This window comes from Amblyomma maculatum, chromosome 3 (genome assembly GCF_055883805.1).
Source record: "Amblyomma maculatum isolate TAMU_Amacu chromosome 3, ASM5588380v1, whole genome shotgun sequence".
Taxonomy (NCBI): Eukaryota; Metazoa; Arthropoda; class Arachnida; order Ixodida; family Ixodidae; genus Amblyomma; species Amblyomma maculatum.
In genome coordinates, this window is record NC_139346.1 from 158,572,844 (window position 1) to 158,595,244 (window position 22,401).

Genomic DNA, 22,401 nt, shown 5'->3' on the forward strand with positions numbered 1-22,401 from the left:
TGGTTTCCAGAACATTTCCTCTCTATTGCTTCCGAAGTTTTGGAGTGAGTTCTAATAAGATCATTAATATATTTACTGAAACGCAAAACGGAGAAAAACAATTTTTTCGCTTTGTACAAAATGATGTGCGAAGCAGGCCGTCAGCCGCCTTCTCTCTTTCACTCCTTATTTTCATTTCCGCCTGTTCCCGAATAACTAAAAACCCTCCACTTGTGGAGCCAGAATTTAAGCCCTGGGTAGCTGTACGCACCTATGGGGCTGAAACATGGAGGAACGGAAAGTGGTAGATGCTCCGTTAAGAGATAGGAAGTATGCAGAGAGGATCAGAAAAATAATTCGAGTTAATGACATTCTCATAGAAACCAAGAAGAAGAAATGTATTGTGAAGAGAGGATAACCGATGGTCGCGACGGGTAACAAATTGGATTCCAAGGGAAGGAAAGCATAGCAGGAAGAGGCAGAAAGTTAGGTGGATGGATAAGGTTAAGGGTTCTCAGAGGTCAAGAAAGCAGCTAATTAATTTGGAGGATAATGGGAGAGGTCTTCGCCCTGTAGCGGGTATATAATTCGACTGATGACAATGATGATGATTTGACGCGGAGTTTCCTAGATTCCGCCATATGTACAATTGAAACTGCACTGCGCAAAGCCAATTGCTACAGAAAGTTTCATCAGGCAAGCACTGCGTAAAAATAACAATCACACCGAGTTTAAACACGACGAGCAAAAGCGCGTACTCGCATTATAGTCGCTTTAACAGAGATAACCCCTGTCGATTTGTTTTCCGTTATTGTTGAAAGGTGTAAGTGCACTTTAGACCTTAAGAGCAAAGCAAGATATGTCGAGTGAACACAAAGAAGTAGTAAGGATTATTTATTGCTTGAGCTTTGAGTCTCCTACAGTTGCGCTGCTCTAGACGAACAAAATAATGAAGAATATGATTCGGGTGCTTTTGTTGTTGTTGTTGTTGTTTATACACTAAAATCTGGATACGGTTCTTCATTAAAACAGGGTGAACGGAGGCTTACCTTTGCATTTGTGAACAGGTTTATGCAGTGTCATATTGCGCAATGCCCATGCAAGCACGGATCAGCACGGTCGCCCATTGGTTTTTATTTATCGCTTGTTCCCGTAAGTATAAGAACACTCAAAGCGAGTCGGTTGCTACGAATTCAAACCTTACTGACTTCCTATTTTACAAGGCTACTCATCGCTTCAATGAACTGTAGGTAGAATTAAGCCGCAATTAAGAACGTATCTGCGTGGTCTATGTGTATCTTGCCTGACTCTGGATCAAAGGTGCTCCGCAGGATTCCACCCCCATCTGACCCTCCCATCCCAAGGCACAAAAGCGAGTTTTCAGCACCTGCCATTTCGGCCATGCCATCACGCAACCTGCCGAACAAGCCACGTCCGGTTATATTAGCAGCCAACTATTCACCTGCCAAGCACACTGGTGATCTTTCTTTCGTAACGCCGAAGCCGAATCTGAAGCCGACTCTGAAGCCGACTCTGAAGCAGACGCCGGATCGTCTGGAGAACGGGGAATTCAATGAAGATACGTTCTTCTTTTCCGTTGTATTCTTTGAGCTTGGGGGTCTGCCAACCCAGCTCCAAAGATTGACAAGTTGTAATGGACAAACTCTCGAAACCCGCCAAAGGTATTCTCCGCGGCTATTTGAGCGTCGGGGCTGCCCACCTAGATCCAGACAAGTTGGCCCTTGAAAATAAGTGCGGTGACGATTAAATATAAATTACCCGTCACCCTCTCCACACAAGAAGGTATAAATAATATAAACTAAAATTCGTCTTGGCATAAGTTGGATATTTCTAATTCGTCAAATGTGATGTCAGGGTTTCTCACCATTCTTCGTACAGTTACCGTCCGACTGCGTGACATTGCGCATCACACGCGCAGTCATGCACGAGGATGACGGGGCCAACATGAGTCTTTCAAAACATGCTAGACGCCAGCTGCAAACGCACGTGCATTTGACATCGCCACTCTCATCGGTATGTGCGGTTGTTCCGTTCCCGAGCCCGTCGTGCACAATAGAAGAGCATTGTACACTTCCGTATGCCGAAAAATAAGGTCTGAATTTGCTGTCCAGCTTTCGAACAATCGCACAATAAATAATGAGACACGTAAGAAATAAAAAAGAGAACGGTGCACCAAACCTTAAAAATACTGTCGCGTAAAACCTGAGAGCATATCCGCGATGGTGCGTGGCCCGAGACAAGGTTACTCTCAATCTGTCGGAGCTACAGATGATGCAAAGCCGCTGCGACACGGTTGTAGTTGAGCATAAGGAAAAGGACGCTGTAGCAATCTAGCAATGGCTGGACACCCGAGCAGAATACTACTAACTGCGTCCACGCTGTCGGCACATTATATCGCGACTTCCGCAACAAGCTTGAATGTAAAAATTTAGCTAGGCAGCGTTAATCCCCCTAGCTTTTGCATAAACTCTGGCGTTGTGGACGAAAAATCAAGGAAATGGCTCTGGCTGGAGTTCGTTGGCTGCTGACATGACCGGGTAGTGATTGGTCAGCGGACTGTGTGACGTCACGAGACCACGTGACATGGCGTAAGACCCCTGGACGAGGAGTAACAACGCTACTCTTAGTCCACTCAGGCACGTCCATGCGGATTGGTTAAAATGGGCTTTATAGGTACCGTCTTTGCCAAAAGTAACCAGGCGGCGAGTTTCGCTTCTAGGTCGGGCAGCAGAGAATTCGTACCACTTCTGAAGCTGTAAATACGTGCAAAGTAAAGACGAGTTCCTGCCCTCACTTATTAACAAGTTGTGATCCTCTGAGAAGCCATGTTGGCTTTAGAATTCAAGCGAGAAGCAAAACATGCAGCCTGGCTACTTTTGGCAAAGACAGTACCTATGCCGGGCGGTCTTTCACTTAATTTGGTGCTTGGCACTGTAGGCTAATGAATATGCATGAGATATAATTGAAGCATTAAATGTTGATTAGTGGTTAAGCGAGTAGCAGAGTGCATGTGGGTGAACGAGAATTGGTAAGGAGACCTACCGATGGGAGTTATTAACGCTATATCGCCTCATACGCGTACAGGCGGAGCTGAAGCCACCCCCAGGTTTTTTGCGTTACCTGCCATCTTCCGGTTCCGAGTGAACAAAAGAGACCTCTTTGCGGGTGGTTCTGAGATATGTGTGCGTCGTAGATGTCAAATATGAAACTTAACAAAACAATTTTACTTTCTGTTTGCTACAGTGTCATCCTTGCCACGAACAACGGCAATCGTTGAAACCAAAAAGAACATGTTTTTAATAAACATTGGAGGGTGGTCGCAACCAATCTGGAGCTTTTTCATCGTGACTATCTAGCATGCTACGCGTGTCCTTACCATTGTGTATTTTGTTAGCTACACGGCGGTCGTAACGGCCGACTAATAATGCCCACCGACTGCTGACCCCAAGGACGCTGGATCGAATCCAGGCTGCGGCGGCCGCTTTTCGTAGGGGTTGAAAAGCAAGGCGGCCGTGTGCTTTGCGATCTCAATGCACGTTTAAGTACCCCAGGTGGTCGAAATTTCTGGAGCCCTCCACTACGGTGCCTCTCATAGCCCAAGTCGTTTTGGGACGTTAAACCTCACAAACCAACCCACAATAACGCTCAAATGCACAAGTTCCAGCCTGAGTACTTTAATCGAACCCGTACTTTGTCTATCCGCACTCCCATATTGCCGGTACTACGAATACGTGCGTAACCATAACGCGCTTGTCGGCGCACGATGCGTTTACCATTACGTGCTGCGCAACTGATGCCAGTCAGGGCGAAAATAGAAGCCGTCGGTATTTGTGCATGCTACGTGCGCAGTTTAACTCAAAAGTATTTGCCTTTCCTTCCAGGTGCATATTTATCCTATTAAAGCTTTTAGAATGTGGCGACGTGCAAGCATAGTTTCCCCCACAGCCACTAGCAGCGACCCTCAACGAAACACGCTTTGCAGGAGTAATAATAGAGCATACTTTTGCCATTATGATGCAGCACGCCCTGTACAGCCTACCCGACATGATTATCGCTCTTTCTCTCTCGCCCCTGTGTGCAGGTCATCGAATGCGTTTTCGGAGAACGGTCGATCGCGACCGCACCGCCTGCCGGGCCACTTCATAACTGTCCATTTATTTACGTAAAATTAGTTCCGCAATCTGGCTACGTGACTCCGCGTGATTTGTTTTAGTTCATATTGTGCATCATATTGGCCTTTCCCGGGCCAGGTATTGATGTGTGAGTTCGATCCCGTCTCATGTAGGGCGAGCGGCTGAGAGATTGATTCGCTGCACGTGGCCCAGCCATGTCAGAGATGATGGAACGGAAGTTGTTTCTGCATGTTAGTTTCGCAAATATTATTAGAATGCATCGTAACAATCAATATGACCACCAATGCTCTCCTGGGGCGCTTTCATCTTTCTACAATGTATTGCCAAAATCAGAACCTATCGCTTTTTTGTGTGACAGTTTAAACTACGATGCGATAGGACAGACTTTAAAGGGACGCTAAAGACACCCAAATATGCTATCAAAATCTAATAAACGGCATCTGGTGACACTGTTGCGCATATCCGGCAGCAAAAAATCGAATTATTGCTGAGATATTGCGATAAGAAGTTGAGATTTATTTCTTCCCGCCGATCGAATTCAAACTGTTTCTCCTACTACCTAGTAGGGTAGGATGACGCACAATATGACGCAAGAGGAGGCTCCGTGATTGCTGGCGCGCGGGGAGCAGATAATAAATACTTCGCAGATGTGTGCCGAGTCATGATCTTCACTCGATACGCACTTAGGGTAGGCGCATCTGCTGCTCCGAGCTCGTATTTCAGGCGCCGCATAGTCCAAAGCGAAACTATCCGAGCACGCACGAAGTGCCTGAGCCGGAACATAACCGAAACCATCCTTCCTCCATGACCGAAACTGAAGTGGACGCCTGTGGCGCCGCCAAGTATATTTTTATATTTGGCTTGCAACGTTTACGTTATCTTTTCGCCGTAGTTTACGTGTGATAAGAGCATGTTATCATATTCGAGACAAAGCCTACTACCGCATTCAAACGGGCAACGTAATTCGCATTTATCAGCCTCCGGGATCCCTTGCGCGTCACGTGATTTGTAGTTGCGAGTCTCGGCCTTTTCGGCTGTGGCGGCGATACCTGTATTCCTGTTATTCCTCTTTACTGCCTTATACCAGCTCTGTTTTCAGTAAGAGCGGCTTTTTTTGTAACCAGGAACTGGCATTCTATAGATGCAAGCCAACTTCATTTTTCTCTTTAGTGTACCTTTAAAAGTAAGATATTGTCGCGGACCAAAAGAATTAGACCACTCCCGTCAATATGGTCAAAGCAGTATCGTTCAATAATTAATATACTTCCCTCACAGATGTTGTTAAAAACGCATTTCATTTGTTTTTAGTATCAGTTGTACCTACTTGGTGCCAGAACAGGACAGGCTTTGAAAGAAACGTTGTTACTAAAGCATCGGCAGCTTAGGCCATTCCCATGGTAGGGGCGGCTAGACAGTCAGCTACAAAGAGGTATAAAAAGTATCTGCTTATCTAGAGCCGCAGTAAGAAAAGATGGCTTGGCAGATGCTTTTGTCGAAGAAATCGGTTGGTCACAGTGGATACCAGAACAGGTGACTAGAACATATTTTAGTCAAATATGCAGAGACATAGAAAAGAAGCCTCGCTTTAACCGAGCTGTACGACCGAACATACATTAGCTAGGAGTATCGTGTCTGACTTGGGGTTCCAAGAGCTCCGTTGTGTTCTACTCCTAGCTGAAAAGAGCTACCCAAATTGGCAGCTTCTGCAATTTGGACCGTGACGTGGGACCATCTGGCGATACACAGTCCACCGGCTAATCAGCACCAGGCTACGTTACCTGCCAACTACCAAGCATTGGCGAAATAGGCGAATGCGCAGGCTCTGTCTCCCCGCCGTAATTGTTTCTGCCTCAAGCCTTTGCTCAACCCCACGGAGAGAGAGAGAGAGAGAGAGCAAACGTCGGGCCGCCATCAGCCAAATTTGTGAATTCGGGCAGAAGTGCTACCTACTAATAAAAAGAAAAAAACTGGCGCGCCTAAGATCCATAACTGCATACGGTTAATTAAAAAACGAAGGAATATATTCAGTATATCAGGAAATCGCAAAAAGCATTGAAAGGAAATATACAGAAGTAACATTAGGATCGAGTCAGGGACGCAAATGCATTATTTGAACAAGAAGATCGAGTGAATGTTGTTCTTAGTGGACCAAGAAGTGGGCTTAAAGAACTAGGAAGCCCTGTAATATGTGGATGACCGGTGACCTGAGAAGGAAAGACAAAGAAAGCACCGAAGAAAGCAAAGCGCAGCCGAGTGAACCAAACTTAGGTAGGCAAAAGGGCTAGAACAGATTTTAAAAATTTGTTAGAAAACTGGCCTCGGGCAGCTGTCCTAACACGAAGCTGGTTAGCAGGGGCGTAGCCAGGGGAAAGAGGAGTGGGGTATTCAACGTCAGGAAACTCCTCGAAAGTTTTTAGAGCGCATCCCCCTCATTTCGGCCGTCTTTCTCCCATTTATTTTTCGCCCGGCGGCATATCCCCCCCCCCCCCCCTTCCCTCTGAAAAATATTTTTTGCCAGCGCCATTGCTGGTTGGAAATGAGGTGGTGATAAGTATAAAACCGTGTTAAAAGGTTTCAACCTACGTGCTGATGCTAGGCTAGGCCCCTATCAGATCGTGGTGCCGCACAGAGCCACAACTAGATAGTATAGGGCCCGCATCCTCTAGGCAGGGCGGGAAAATATGTAGAGGAACGGCACTGATCAAGCGCTTTCGTAACAGCACCTGAGCTACGCTACGTTGCACGAGTCTGTTGCCCGCTTCTATCACGTGATTGCGCGCTCGGCCTTTTCGCTTACCATTCTCCAGTATGAGACCCGCTGAATGTCACACAACTCCCCGGTGAGCGCCTTGTTCTGCGGCACTTCCTTCATTTTTTTTTACGCGCCCCACCAGCTGCATGAGGTTGCCCCAGAAATACGATTTATGCATATTGTGTACCCGTACAACATTGAGGAAGGTTAAGCGAACGCTCCCGCCACAACTTGTTCCTCGTAGCATTAGTCCGTGTAAATGGCTCAGGTTGTTGGAGTGCTGTTTAAGTTTTTCAGCGAACTTATCTGACGCATTAAGCACGCAGAACCGCATGCAGAACCGCATGCAGAACTTAATGCTAGCTGCGCGCATTTCGCCTTTCACCAGGTACTTCATATAGGAACAGCTTGATATGCTCTCACCATAACCATTTTTAGTCAGATGATGTATGGATAACCTTTTTTTTATGCATTGTTTGAGAATGCATGGAATCCTCGGGAAGTTTACTTGTCTACCCATTAATTCGAAATCACGAACGCACTCTCAGAACACTAGCAAGGGGGACACACGCACACTCATGCACATGTAATCACACGCCCGTGAGTAGACGGCACTAATAATGTGTTCCACTGGACCGCAGTTGGAGAATAATAAAACATGGTCGAGATGCGCGTTTGTTTGGAGGGGAAGTCTAGAGAAGCGTCATGACAAATCGTAACCGCTTTGTTACTATGTTTTGAAAACAGAAGGAACATGCATGGTTCACTGACCGCTGCCCTAATTTGAATTTTCACGTTTCGTAACTGTCAGAAAGAACGTTTCTCCCTGACAAAACTTGCTGCCGAGTTAGTTGTTCGGCATGGCGAAATGCGCTTGTAGTGGACGAAACATGGAGGAACGAGTGCTCCACATTCTCCTTTTTTAGACCGGTAGCTCTGCTCAACGCAAAAGTGGCTTACTAGGATGTGTCTGACATGTGTCACTGGCTCTGACAGGTGGTAGCTGGCAGGGGACATAGCCGAGCACTCATTCGTCGGTGCGTTGTGTAACGTAACGATACTACAAATTTGAGAGGACCTGCGTGTCGACTTGGGTTTCTCAATTAAGGTGGGAGAGTGATACGAATCAACCTCCCAGGGGTTGTACTTGCCAAGTTAGGCACTCTGCTCATATAGACAAAGCAGGCACATCCGCACGACTTGGTTTAAACGCGGATTTATACCCACGGTGGGTGGTCGCCCACGGCAGGTAGCTGTATAACGTGATATCAATCAAAACATTATTGAGAGATATTAGAGGCACAACTTAACGGATTAGTAACTAAGACGTACACGGACGAGGAACTGCAAAGGGGGCCATGAATGGAAAACCTTAGCGCTATCGTGTCATACCCTTAAATGCACAGCTTAAGTGTCGCCATCCACATTTTTAAGCTGTGGCGTCGCCCGAAACCACTCAGTGATTCGCTTGAGAAGAATAAACGTTCGCCAGCTAAACCGACCTACCACTCGTCTAACTAGGTTTAATCGTGAGTTAAACCCTCCTCATTTCTTTCATTGTTTCGGCAGAGATGAACTTTTCAACGTAGTTTTTTTTTTTTTTTTTTTTTTCTGTGACAGAGCTTTCACAATAAGGACTCTTACTGTCGTCTTCTTCAGAATTCGGTTAAAGTTTGTGCTAGAAAAAATTCTGTTGTCTGAAATTATTTCCCTGAGAAATAAACGTTGGGCATGGTAGGTGTCAAGAAAATTTCTCATGCAGCCTAACCATTGTTTCCGTTGTCATATCCCGAGCACTTTTATTTAGAATGTGGTAAGAAATAGATAACTAAGGACCACGGGCCACGGCATGATCGATTGTCGCACGCATATGCCACTAATGTTCCCACCTGTGATTTAATTAGCATTTAGACGCCGATATTCTTCATCATTTGTCGATCTTGATAAAGCAGGCGTTCAAAACCAAATGTTCACATATTTTTGTTTTTTACTCACACCCACTTTAAAACAAACCTTACAAGAAATTTGCCCGAGAAAAGTGACAAGAAGAAAGTTCAAGAACTTTATACTCAATTTTTAGGATGCCCTTGTTTTTGTTGAACCTCGTATGCCTTCCTGGTATTCCCCGGCATGCTCACATGCAGATAAGTTTGGGAAGCGATTTAAGCTGCCGGTAAACGCAGTTATCTAAACCTTTGGGCTACTAACTTGTGAGACAAAAAGCTAGTGACAGGGACTGAAACTTGTACAATGACAAAAGCAAATTAACAGAAGTGACATTATTTACGAGTAAATTGCCGGGCAAGTTACACGCCCTATCGAAGCCATAAGAAAGGTGGATCTCTGAAAAGAAACCATCACTGGAATGCTAGATGAAGTTTCTGAAGTTTCCACAATAGGCGGTGAGATTTGCAGTTTTCATTTTGAGATAAATAAGTTTCTTCATAAAAGCGGGTTTTCTTTTTTTTTTTTAATCGCAGAGCGCTGCTGGAACCCTAGGAAGAAATGTGCAGATAGAAATATCTTCTTCTAACATCGTTCTTATTTTAAAAGTGAAGCGCTAGACTCCAGTTGTGTACGTTGCTTGTAACAACCGGCTAGCTTAAAAAGCACTGCGTACGATGTATCACCGTGGCTGTTCGGCACTACAAACAGTAAGACCCCGGATGGTTAGCATCGGCTGTTATATGAGGCCCATTCCTTTGCAATGTGTTATCAGCGCTATATCAAACGAGAACAGGTTGAAGCGACCACAGCAAAATCAGAAGTCCTTGATTGACGGAGGCAGAATACAGGGGCATTTCGCTTTCTCTTCGACGCCGCTTAGGCTTTTGTACTGAACTGTTTATAGACCCACTTTCTATTCCTGTTTCAACGGCTTTTATTTTTGCATAAATCTGGTCGTATTTCAATTGCACTGTTAACGTTCAATCTGACGCTGGCAGCGCATTTACAACAGAACGCAAAATTAGCAAGGACTAAACGGAAGGCCAGAGTACGAGCCAATGTTTCGACAAGGGGACCATACAAAGAGAGCAGGAAGTTAGGCCGTTTGGTTGAAATGTATACCGAAAACGTTTGCTCGGGGACACGATGTTTTTCTCATCTTATCCTCAAGTCTCCGCGCGAACGTTTTTAGTAAGGACCATGCAAGTCGTCTTGCGGAAACGGTAGCTCACGCACTGAGGCTTCGTCGTAGGCCTTGTTCATTTTGCGCTTTTTTGCAAGCGTCATATCACCATGCCCTCTGTTTACGAAGGGCTGGCAGTACATGGTAAGTCAGATGTCTCTAGGCTACATGGTCTTCTCTAAAGATGTGTAGTGGGCCCCCATGCTCGAAATCTCTTTAAACGAGGAGGAGTCTCATCATTCTTTTGGAGACTTAATAGGCGCCGTAAGCTCCATACTGTAAGTATTATATACACCTTTCAAAATAAGACCCTGTAGTCTGGGAAAATTTGACAAACTCTCTGCATTAAAAGAGCTGTGGACACACTACCATAATCACACGCCCTATCAGCATCACACCCCTGCCCCCATGAATCATCACCGCGAAATCATTCCTTTCCATCAGCGCAACGACCTCAAGAAAGCTATTAGTGTACTTGGTCCCCTAGAACATGGTTTCTTCGCGCTGAGTCAGGAATTAGTTAAGGAAGTGCTCCTTCCTTGCGTTATACTCCACAAAACTGTTTCAATAGTCAGTTATCGTGGCTCGTATCCGGGTCAGCGAAGTCAAAGGTACAGAAAGGCAACAAGCTCTTCATTAAGGATCGTTGGTCTTGTCACACTATCGCGCAACAATATGCCGAAACAGCGCTAAGCGGTCCTCCCAACCCTTAAAGAGCTGCCTATTTGACGGCCGTGACAGCATAATGTGCAGAGCCAATGTCAGCGCTACTTCGATGCCCTCCGTACATTTCGGCGAAACAAAAAAAAAAAGACTAAAATAACGTTGGCGGGCGTATGACCATTCGGCCGCTGTCTCCCCCCCCCCCCCCCCTTACACACAGACACATAGAAAAAAAAAATACTGACGTAATGCGTGCGTATTTGCGTGCAAGTGCGTACGTTCGCACGGGCCCACGGAGCGCCCTCTTTTCTGTCCGACTTTAGCCCTGCATAGCTATTGGCACATCAGTGAGCGCGCCATTGCTTCGAGTCTTTTTTCCCTCCCGTTTCTCCCATCTCGCCTAACCTCAGCTCTAATTTTGTCAGATTTTCTGCTGCACGTTTCTTGGGGTCCATTAGCGAGGCTGGTGTCGCTGAAAGGCGTGCTTCGACGCGCATTAGGATATCGCTCTTTCGCAGGCTGCGAGTAATCACGTCGTATGAAGCAGCTGGTCAAAGGCAGCTTAACAGATCAATGCTAAAGGGGAACCCCACAAGAACGATGGCTTTAGAGCGTAGTTTTCTCCAAATAAAAGGGAAAAAAAATGTCCGCACTTGACATTTTCTGTTTATTGACCGCGCGCTCTGTAAAGTGAATGAGTGAAGGTGTCCTGGCGACATAGAAAAAAAAAATCAAGTAGAGAGAGATCGAGAAACGTTTACTTACAAGGATATGCAGAGAGGGCAAGATTTGTTTTTTTCCTTTTGAGAAGGCACATCATTAAATCCAACAGCTATAGTCGCGATGGCACTGTTTGTGTTCAGTTACAGATTTCTAAGAGCCAGCCCTTTTACTTTATTGATGGAGCTGGAGAGGGTATAAGGGTCGTTGAGAGCAGGGCCGCGACGCTCGAGACGCGTCGATGCCTTTCAATTATGCCTCTTTTTTCCCCGTGCTTAGCTGCTGCCACAACCAAGTCAGAATTGATAACTGTCCATTGCACTAGGTATGCTTGAATTCTGGCATGGGCCTGGTATTTCATGCATTTAAACCATTGAAGAAACTGCAAAAGGCCAGAAGGATCAAAAGACAACATCTGTCTCGTGTTTTCGTTAATCTATGGACGCATTCCATCTGCTCTCAACGCTGTAATGTTTACTTTCATTCGTTAGTCATTAACTCGAGTGACAGATTCTAAGTATAGATGAGTGAGTGAGTGAGTGAGTGAGTGAGTGAGTGAGTGAGTGAGTGAGTGAGTGAGTGAGTGAGTGAGTGAGAGTGAGTGAGTGAGTGAGTGAGTGAGTGAGTGAGTGAGTGAGTGAGTGAGTGAGTGAGTTAGTGAGTGAGTGAGTGAGTGAGTGAGTGAGTGAGTGAGGTGAGTGAGTGAGTGAGTGAGTGAGTGAGTGAGTGAGTGAGTGAGTGAGTGATTCCGAAGCCAGCTCATTTAAGCGGCTCAAGGCTACCTTCCATTTGGAGCAGCAGATGCCGCTGGCAGGAAAAGCACGGTACATATAAACGAGAGAAAAAAAAAAAAAAAAAACGTCCATGCATTGTGCTACGAAACTACCTCAGGCTGACAATGAGCGCACTCTCAGTGAACGCTATGGAATAGCTGTATAGCTACAGCCCACCAAATTACTCATCTCACATTTTATTCCGTCGATGCTTACTTCGCCCTTTCGAGGCATTTCATGGTTAAACATTTGCTTTGATAAATTTAGTGCTGCGAAAATTGTTATAAGTGCTCACAAACATCACCTGATGAGCGAACAGTGAGTAAGAAAGCCCACCAAACCACATTTTCAATGTTGAATTTTTAGTGTATGGTATGGCTATTCATTACTAATTTTACTGCAGTATTCAGAAGGCGCTTACTACAACTTGAAAGCACCTCGTAGCCGACAGTGCACTCGATGTTTTCCTCAAACTAAGTGGTGTTTCTCGCCTCCCTTCGCTTTCGGCGGAAGAAAATTAACAAAAGTGCCTTGCTCTGTTTTGCTCTGCTTTGCTATTACCGCGCGAACTGACCGAACGTGGCATGGTCTGTGCACTGCAAGACACACGTCAGTGTCTTGGTTTGGCAGCGTGTCCGCTGCACGTCCCACTGACGTCCCAGGCACGCCCAGAGTGGAGCGGCGGACTTGTTGCGGCCACTGTTTGCTCTTTTGTGCGTTGGAAACACAAAACCCACGCCTATTCCGAATCTCTTCAGGTGATGGTGGCATTTTGTGCCCCGGTAAACACCCCGGTAAAAATAATAATAAAGAGGTCTAGCAGAAGAAGAATGAAAGGTAGAAAAGGCCCAGTCGTTGCTTACCGTGTGTATACCGCCAGCTGGCGGTGGTTCGGACCAAGTGTCATAGGGCAGTTCTTTTGGATGTCGTCGCAACCCCTCAGAGACGACGCCTTGGAGACCGCAATCTCCATCCGCTGAAGCGAGGGGAATTGCTCTCGTGCCCCGACGCTTTCTCACACGCTGCTTTCATTTTTTTTTTCCTTTTTTGTATTCTTCTTCATCTCGGCCATCTTTGCCTCGATATCTTCATTTGGATCTTTCGCGTGGCTCGCCTGGCTACTGTCTGTCCGCGAAAAGGTTGGCTCATTTCCTGAGCCCCGGACAAATCTTCCGCGGGACCGCATAGGAATGCCGCTAGAGCGGACAGCGGTTCCCGCCCCCTTTCCTCTTCCTTCTGCCGAGCTGTTTCAACCCTCTTGTTCGTCTTTTTTTTTTTTTTTCGCCTGTAGATACTTATATCTCCCTAGGGACGCTGAGTGTGCTTGAGCAAGGCAGGAAATGGGAAAAAGAACGACGCGCAGTCAGCATGGCTATTGGGAGATAAGGGCCTTCTTGACCGCCGTCATCGTCTGGAAGGCCGGCGTTTCTTCTACGAAAGCGACTCCTACCGTCTGCTTAATTAACGGTTTAAGGTTAATGGAGTTTACGTGCTAAGGCAAAGATGCGCGTCTGCGTGCGGCCTACTATAGCAGACGGCTACGGATTAAGTTTGTACGTTTTTGTCTGTTCGTGTGGTGATGGTAAGGTTTTTCACCGTCCACTCGTGAACTGAATCCAAGGGAAAACTATTGGCACAATTCAGCTCTCTCTCTCTCTCTCTCTCTCTCTCTCTCGCTCTCTCTCTCTCTTCTCTCTCTCTCTCTCTCTCTCTCTCTCTCTCTCTCTCTCTCTCTCTCTCCCTCTCTCTCTCTTGAAGGATAGTCACCAATGTCCCCTGCTGCGTCATCGCAACAGGGGAACCTCCATGCAATATGCAGGCATGAAATTTCCATCGAACGCAACCCCGCCCACTATAAGAAGTGCTACGCCTTCATCTTTTCTCTAGATTGAGCACGTTTTCTGCAATGTACGAATCGGTATTCCGGTACCTAATGCACTTTTAAGGAATTTCACGGGGAAAATTTTGTGCTGAATGACATCTACACAATAAAAACCTTATAGGTGAGTGTGCATCTTCTTAAGAAGTCGATATTGGTAGCATCCTGCGACACTGCGCGCAGTCAAGATCAGCCCCAGTGGCAGTTTAGATATAACACGAATAAATTCGCGTTTCCAGATTTCGCTTTCAAAACGTGCCACTGGAGACTACCTAATTTCGATTCGACGTTCAGACGTCGTTATTCCTAACGGCTTTAAAAAACACGCTACGAACACCCTATAAGCCCCTCGTTAAAGGACACTTCGCAAAGCGGCAGTGATTGTTGCCATGGAAACGTCAACACCTTGCAGCAAATATTCACCCTCGAGGTTTATCTATACTCGTTGGTGCAGAAGTCTCCCGACAATTGAGAGTGTCTGAACAGAGTGTTCTGTGCAAAAAGGCCCGAACATAAACGTGGTAGTGGACATGTAAACATCGTATTTGCACTTCCGCCATACTTTCCTCGTTGTCATGTAGCGAGATAACGCCAGTCACACGACGTGTACAGAAACTGCGAGCGTCCTTTTTCGGCGCTGGCTTTTGCATTTTTCTGTATCTTAGAGTTAGCTCGCGACTTCCTGTTAATTTTTCCGCCGCCCAGCCACTATCCGTGGCCGTCATACTTTGCTCGTTGCGCAGAAAAGCCATCGCCTTACCCGATTTAGGAGGGAGATTTCAAGGGCCGCAGTCAAATTCCTCCGGCGCAAACATTTACGTGGCACTGCCATGCAATACGGCAGCCACCGGAACTAAAGACTTGGGTCCGTATCCGAGTTTGCGTCGTTATCGAAGTGTAGCTATCTCAGGTGACCTCGAGTCCATCTGATTGGTCGAAACGCCGAAACCAAGTGTTGCCACTACGGAACCGGAAGAGGTGGCAACATTATGTTCCGGTGTTTCCACCAATCAGATGACTCGAGCTCGGGGAGATGGCGACACTTTCGATAACGACGAAAGCTCGGAGTACGGGCCCTGATATGTGTTCGCCAGAGTAGATGGCGCCTCCGCGGTATAGTGCATCATCGTCAAACTTCGCTTCAAGATCGAGTCGAAAGAGATGCCGGAAAAATGATAGACGCATTTTAGAAGTATATTTATGGTTTACATAGTGCTGTTTATCGTTTGGGGGTGCTTGATAGAGGGATTGATTGATGGATTGATTGATTGATTAGTGACTAGTGATCCATGATACCAACGGGGTAGAAAAATATACTCGTGTGTGCATCGCTGAATTCGAACATGTGCGATCCCTTCTGGCTGGTACTAGTGCGACAACATCGACATTGTGCTAGATGCGCATATTAGTTCAGGAGTTTCGTTTGAAGATGTGTCTTGTCGTCATAATACTGCTCGACGACAAGGGAGAAGTTGTAAGACGGATGCCAAGGGGGAGGAGAAGAACGCTCGGTATGAGGCAGCTCTACGGTTGAAGCGAAGGCGGGATGCCGAGCGGCGCTGCAACTGTGCAAATAAATCCGAGCTGCAAGAAGCTGCCGGCGATCGTAAACGAGTGGCTGAAGCTGGGTTGGCCCTTAAAGCCAAAGGTACCGAGTTGAAACGTGTGATCAAAATAGCATCAGACTAACAAGTGACGTAATGAGCGTGTACTCTACTGCGTGTGCCCTTAAAGGGAAGCTTAAGTGTCCACCTCATTTTTAGTTACCGTTGTTAATAAAGTCGGGTGAACGTCGTCCGAAAACCACGCCGAATTTGAAACTGAAGTTATATAAAAACTTCTTAACGTTTTGCCAGAAGAACAGCCAGGAGTGATTTTTTTTTTTTTTTTTTTTGATGGCTTAACTTGATTAAACCTAGTGTATATGCGAGAGCTTCATTGCTAAAGGTTGCGCGTGGTAAAATTATTTACTCAAGAAGAAGCCGGTCAAATGAAGTAAGGAGATTCGGAAGACTACAATAAGAAGACAAAAAAAAAAGGGGGACCAAGAAGGGAAGCAGAAGAAGAGGAAGGATGGGAAGCAAGACGATTCGGGAGACGCCAAGAAGAAGACAGAATATGGGAAGAAGAAGATGGGGCGCATGCACAGTTGTTACCTGCACCAGCACGATGACCTTGGTTTTGCATTACAAAGCTTTACTTGAGCTAACACCAGACAAACATCACCTCACTCACTCCTTCAATTTATTCTAGACATCTACATGTGACGTGGATTTCTCGACACAACGCCGTGGCCGGGATGACGTCGTATTCTCTTCTGAACTAGAGGCTTAATGCTGTGGCATTCAAAATCAGCCTTAATCAGGATGTGAACCATTGCCGGCGCCACGGTGTGTTCTCACTAGTAGGCTATGACTCTGCGTGTTGTAGATCTTGCTTATCTTGGCTCGGAGGCAGTGGCGCTGCCGCCTTGGCAGTGCGTTTAAGCCGCTTGAGTTTCAAGAGATAGAAAAACTCGAGTGTATCGGCCAAGACAGCTTCGCGCAACTGGAAATGAAGGTGAAGAAGTGGCCAAAAGCACTGCTGCAGCCAAATACGAGAGGAGCAGCTTAGTAGCGCTTTAAACGCAGAAAGTAGCGAAGGAAGTAAAGGAAGTTGAAAGCGCTACCAATTACGAAAACATGCTTCAAGCAGTGACCGGCAGTATTCGAAAAGCGGCGAAGGAAGTTGAGCACGATGTCCAGCCGTGAAACGCGGCTGATGGAGAAGGTTCCCCAAACCAGGAAAACAGCCAAGAAGGTCACGGCTGCTGCCGCTCTTGAAGTATAGGGCGAAGACAGTCATCGCGCGGCCGTTTTCCATTATCAATTTCTCTTGCAGTGAGTACAGAATCAGCGAGTTGCTCGTGCCTGAGGTTTCTTTTTTTGGAAGCTCTTGCATTAGGTTAACTCCAGTGGCATCAATATAGGCATATAGCACATTGTGCCATTTGAGAGCACTGTTTCGCTCACTATTACTACTAGCCTTAGAGAAACGTGGTTTTAGAGAGAGAATAAAATTTATCTTTAGGCGACCATCAGTTTTAAGAGAACGGAGTGTTTAATACACAGTGCAGTGCAGGTTCGTCAAACAGCTCGTCGTTTAGCATTGACAGCGTGCAGATGCCTTCGAAGCAATTGCAAAGGGAAAAGCTGCGGTATTTACGAAGAGCCGCCCAGGTTCGAGGAAATTCTTTCACAAAAGGCTTGATTCGAGCCGGGTGTGGCAAGTAACCGAAGACGACTGCGCAGCGTTCCGTTGTTGTTGAAGTTTAGACGCGGGAACCTAGAGGTTGCAATAGGAAACGCACGGTCGATGCACGCCAATGTTTCGAAGATAAATTTATGCACTCTGCGACACCCTATACGCCGGCTCCCACGCACTGTAAGCGCCCCCTCCCGCCTGTCAAACTTCAAGAAAGCATAAAGGGAAAATAAATCCGCGGTGGCCGGAAAGAATCGAGATAAAGCCCTTCAAAACTTCCGCCGCTCGTGACTTCCGTTCTCGCGGATTTTTCACCCGGGCGTCGGGAAATGCTACCACCAGTGCAGTTTGTGACAAGGAAAGGAGCCCTTAGCTGCCGAGCCTATTATGATAGCACTCGTGCTGCTCTCCTTTCGTCGGCACAGACCGTCATTGCGCCATGCATCTCACTTTATGAATCTAGCTTTAGTATTTACGGAGCGCGTTTTATGCAGGATCACTGAGCGCAGTGCATTTATTCTTTCAACTATTAGAATTAGGAACAAGTCTTTTTTTTTTTTCTGCACTTTTTCTAATAGTTCAAACATGAACCAAGCAGCCTAAGCCAGACTATTAATTCGACTCAGTCGTTCTCTACCGGTGAAAGTTCTCGCTTCAAGCTTGTCGAAACAAGAATTTTGATTTTGAAGCTTTACCTCGCTTATTTGACTGCTACGTTTGGCAGTTGTACTGGGACGACGGATCAACAGGAGTATACGAACGTCGCAACGCTGAAGCCAGCGGCTGCGCTGCTGACTGCGACGGGTCGTATGCTGTTCACGGGATATTCCTAATGCGGTTTTCGCTGCTTCTGACTTCAGTGCCTCCATTTTGTCAGATATTACTAGGGAAATGCTGAAATTCAACTTTCGGAACAAGGCACTTTTGACGCATACGTCACTAAATTTAAGAACCTTAAAAGTTATCCTGACGGATTTTCTCAACACTCGAAGCAGGCGCACGTCCCCAACACTTCCTCTATATGGAAATGCGTTGTTCAAAAATCTTGCGACGAGGCTTTACCGCCATATCCTTAATTTTGAAATTATTTTGTTATTGTTCACTTTATTAGCTCGTGGTATTCATTGTGCACTCCCAACGAAACTGCGAATTCGTTTTTGCCACGTGTGGTATTAGTATAAAACGCGTGCCCTGCTAATAATGTTGATTGTCCGACGATTTCACCATCTTTCTGCACACTTGCGCATGCGCTATAATTCCCTTCCCCTGCCTCTCGCAGTAAACTCATAACGATGGAAATATTTCTGTGTTGTTTGCTCTGAAATTTACAGCATCCGACTGTTTGTTGACTCACGTCTCATTCCATTCGTTTTCGTCTTACTGTTTTTAAGGCCCCTAACATGAAGCTCCTGCTCTATTTCTTTCACTGTAGTGAGAAAAGAAAGAAAGAAAGAAAGAAAGAAAGAAAGAAAGAAAGAAAGAAAGAAAGAAAGAAAGAAAGAAAGAAAGAAAAGAAAGAAAGAAAGAAAGAAAGAAGAAAGAAAGAAAGAAGAAAGAAAGAAAGAAAGAAAGAAAGAAAGAAAGAAAGAAAGAAAGAAAGGAAATGGTGAACAGAATGGTGAACTGGGGCGTCTGGAAAGTTCCGAAAACTACGAAACTTATGGATGAAATAATCTGTCGAAAGCACATTGAACCATAATACTTTTGAAGAGTTCCCTTCGCATGACATGTACGACTTCTGTCAAGGATAAGCATGTGAACTCATACAGTGGGTTCCTTTCAAGGTCAAGAGACGTGGGGCGCTGACGACGCAATAGATAAAATATGAATCACTACCGCATTACTCGGAGGCAGAGCTGCTGGAATGATATATTTTACACACGCTGGCTGATGGGGGGTAAGCCATTCAGAACTTTCAGCTCGTACAAAATTAATGTTACATTTTTACAATATTTAGAATTATATTACGTATAACCTTAGCTGAAACGCGCACATTGAGCATATCATTAACAAAGCTGCTGGGTTATCTGAAACCTAACTTTCACGCAGCCCCAACAAACATCAAACTACACCCGTACACTCGTACTAACACTACTAACTACTAACACTACATTCGTATACGCTCACAATTAGAATATGCCTCATCAATCTGAGACCCTGGTGTAAAATAGCTTGATTGACCTACAGGAAATGACACAAAATAAATCAGCGCGCTTTATACTCTATGAATTTCAGCGCACATCAAATGTAACATCATGAAGAATACATTAGGCCTAACTTCACTTGCATCACGACGAAAAATGGCACGCCTGTGTCTCTTTCACAAAATGTTTCATCATGAGTCCATTCGCAAAGAGTTGCTTTTTCCCCCTTCATATATCTCACGCCGCACTCACCACATACATAAAGTAGGCATGTCTACATTCAAAACTAAAACTTTTTTGAATTCTTTTATTCCTCGCACGTCATATGACTGGAACCGCCTTCCTTCTTCAATTGACGCAATTTCTGAACCTGCATTGTTTCGGTCTGCTGTTACAATTTTTATTGTCTAATATATATTTTTAGTGCCTGTTATACTTTTGAACACTTATTTCAATTGTTTCATGTTTTGGTAGCTTATTATATTATTGCTTTGTATTGTCAGTATTTTATGTATTACCCCCGCCCCTCTGTAATGCTTTGCCCTGAGGGTACAATAAATATTAATAATAAATAATACCTAATAATAATAATACTTGTCATACTTAAAAGCAAGCCGTCAAAGACGTGACCTTTATTCGCTAATGTCATTATCCATTACATTTCAGAAGAAAAAAGAAATCGCAATCCGGACAAAGGGTGAAATAGTGTGATTGAATGAAAAAAGAAGCACTAATTTGAAAACTGCAAGATGGGCTGTTCGGTTTCCGGCAGAAAGCATGCAAGCGTCACTATAGGCAGGGCAAAATACGCTTAGGGTTTGGTGTCTGCGTGTACTGTCTGGCTGCTTGAAAAGAATCTCACATGCAATATTAAAGCGAGACGTGGCTGAAAAATTGTACTCGTTTTCTTTTGAAATAACGTCACTTTTTCCTTCATTTTTTGTTTTATTTTCTTTCATCTCGAGGGAAAAAAAAACGCTAGAAGCACACTGCAGACCGGTCATTAAGGCACAACTCTCCTTGAAACAACGACAAGCGTACGTGCACGAGTATCAGATGCCTAGAATCTCGTCCACGTCTTCTTCGAACACGCCCGCGTCGCTCTGGGTACCACTGCTCATCTCCGTGCAGTGCTCTAGAAGATGGTCGCACAGCTCGAACTGATCGATGAACAACTTTCCGCAGAACATGCAATCCACGCCCAAGCTCTCTACGGCAACATAGTCTTCTTGGAGCCACAATGGCTGCGGCTGCGGCGGTGTCGATAATGGCGATGGCTTTATAGCTACCTCTGCGACTCGGTCTTCTTCGCTGCACTTGACCTCTTGGTCCAGTTCTTCGCTCTCCGTAGTGACCTCGTCCGGTTGCTCTTTCTTCGGCGTTCTATGCCCGTCGCAGTCCTCACCGTCCGTGGCTTCTTGAGCGCTCAGCATCCACTTCTTCTTTTCCGCGTCATGTGTGGCCATGTGCTCGAAGAAGGCCGATGCGTAGCTGAAACCCCGGTTGCAGACAGTGCACACGACGTTCACCTTTGGCGCGTGCACCAGCTGGTGCCTCATCATGTGATGCTTCTGGGTGAAGCAGCGGCCGCACACCGTGCACCGATGCGGCCTCTCGCCCGAGTGCGTCAGCTCGTGGGTGTGCAGACCGGAGGACCTCTTGAAGGTCTTGCCGCAGTACTGGCACATGTTGGGCGACTCGCCGTGCTGGCTGCGCATATGGCGGCGCAGGTTGTAGCGTTGGCTGAACGTCTTGAGGCACACGTAGCAGCTATACATCGCTGCCGCCGCTGGTTTAGGGGGCGAGGCAGCTGCGGCACTTTCCACTTGTAGCTGCAGGCGCGGAAGTTCAGTGTTGGAAGGAATTAATTTGAGAAACGGGAAATGGGTGTTCCTGTTAACTGCCTCCGAACACGCGCTGTATGAAGAAATGGTGGCAAGGATGGCGAGGGCAGAGAAGTAAGCTAGTGTCCGGCGTAAATCGTTTTTCCCGTGTGAAGCAGTGAAAGGCCTTAGAGAAAAGCATGCAGATATTGGTGTGATGTTCCTTGGAGTATTGGAAGCGATGGTTACGAAGGAGGGTCCCATTTGCTGATCGACGAGAATGTCAAGCATATTGTGGTTCTTATTGAGAAATTGGTTACCACCACTTGACTTAAATTTACCGTTTACTCTATCACACAAAAAAATGGCAAGGGAGACTTTTTAAATATATTATAGTGGGAAATCACTGGCTTTTTTTTTTCGACTTACTTGTTTTACCTCAGTGTTTTTGCTGTTTTTTACACGATACTCACCTGATATGCAAACTTTCTGTGGCTGTAGGCCTGATGCGCAGCAGTTTCAGTTCTGTATGTGGCGCTATCTGGAAGCCGCCGAATGATATCGCGAGGCTGAATTGTGGCCCCCGCGGTCAGCTCTGGTGCAACAGCACGCTTGATATTGGAGGCCACAGGTTTAACCCTACTTGTGACGTCATCTGGGAACCACCCCGTGAAATGGTCGATCTTGTTTATAACAAACTGAAGCATCCTCTGCATTGGTTAAGGCTTTTAATCTCGGGTACTGAATTAAATCGACTGTACGGGTAAAAACCAGACCGATTTCAATCTATTCCGATGTTGTTTTCTAATGAGAATGCTCTACAATAGAATGTTCATAGGCTCCTTCCCTCTGTTGACTGGCGAACTCGAAATACCCGTCTAGAAGACTGTACCGGACTGAGTTTGAATTACCCACGCAAGGCCAAGTGGTTCTGACCTCTCCAAACAGTTGAGTCACTCAGATCGACGGCACAAATATTTTTGGTCGGTGATGGTGGGCTTACGAGTGCTTTCACAATAAAATCCGAACCCCTGTCACAACTTCCTCGCCAATAATCGTCACCATGCAGCAGGCCAAATAAAGCATGCCTTCTTTAGCGATCAGCAAACAAAGATATAAGAAATTAGGGGCTCGCTATGAG

The 22,401-nt window shown here is 45.9% G+C and overlaps 1 protein-coding gene across 1 annotated transcript in view; it reads right to left on the reverse strand.

Annotated features, from left to right (window-relative positions):
- Window positions 1-20,489: 20,489 nt before the first annotated feature.
- LOC146196626 (uncharacterized) overlaps window positions 20,490-22,401 on the reverse strand; it is a 9,946-nt gene continuing 8,034 nt past the window's right edge. Inside the window, exon 4 of the mRNA XM_084597044.1 lies at window positions 20,490-21,269. Within this exon, the coding sequence (XP_084453170.1) occupies window positions 20,490-21,269 (780 nt within the window). The remainder of the gene's footprint in view (window positions 21,270-22,401) is intronic.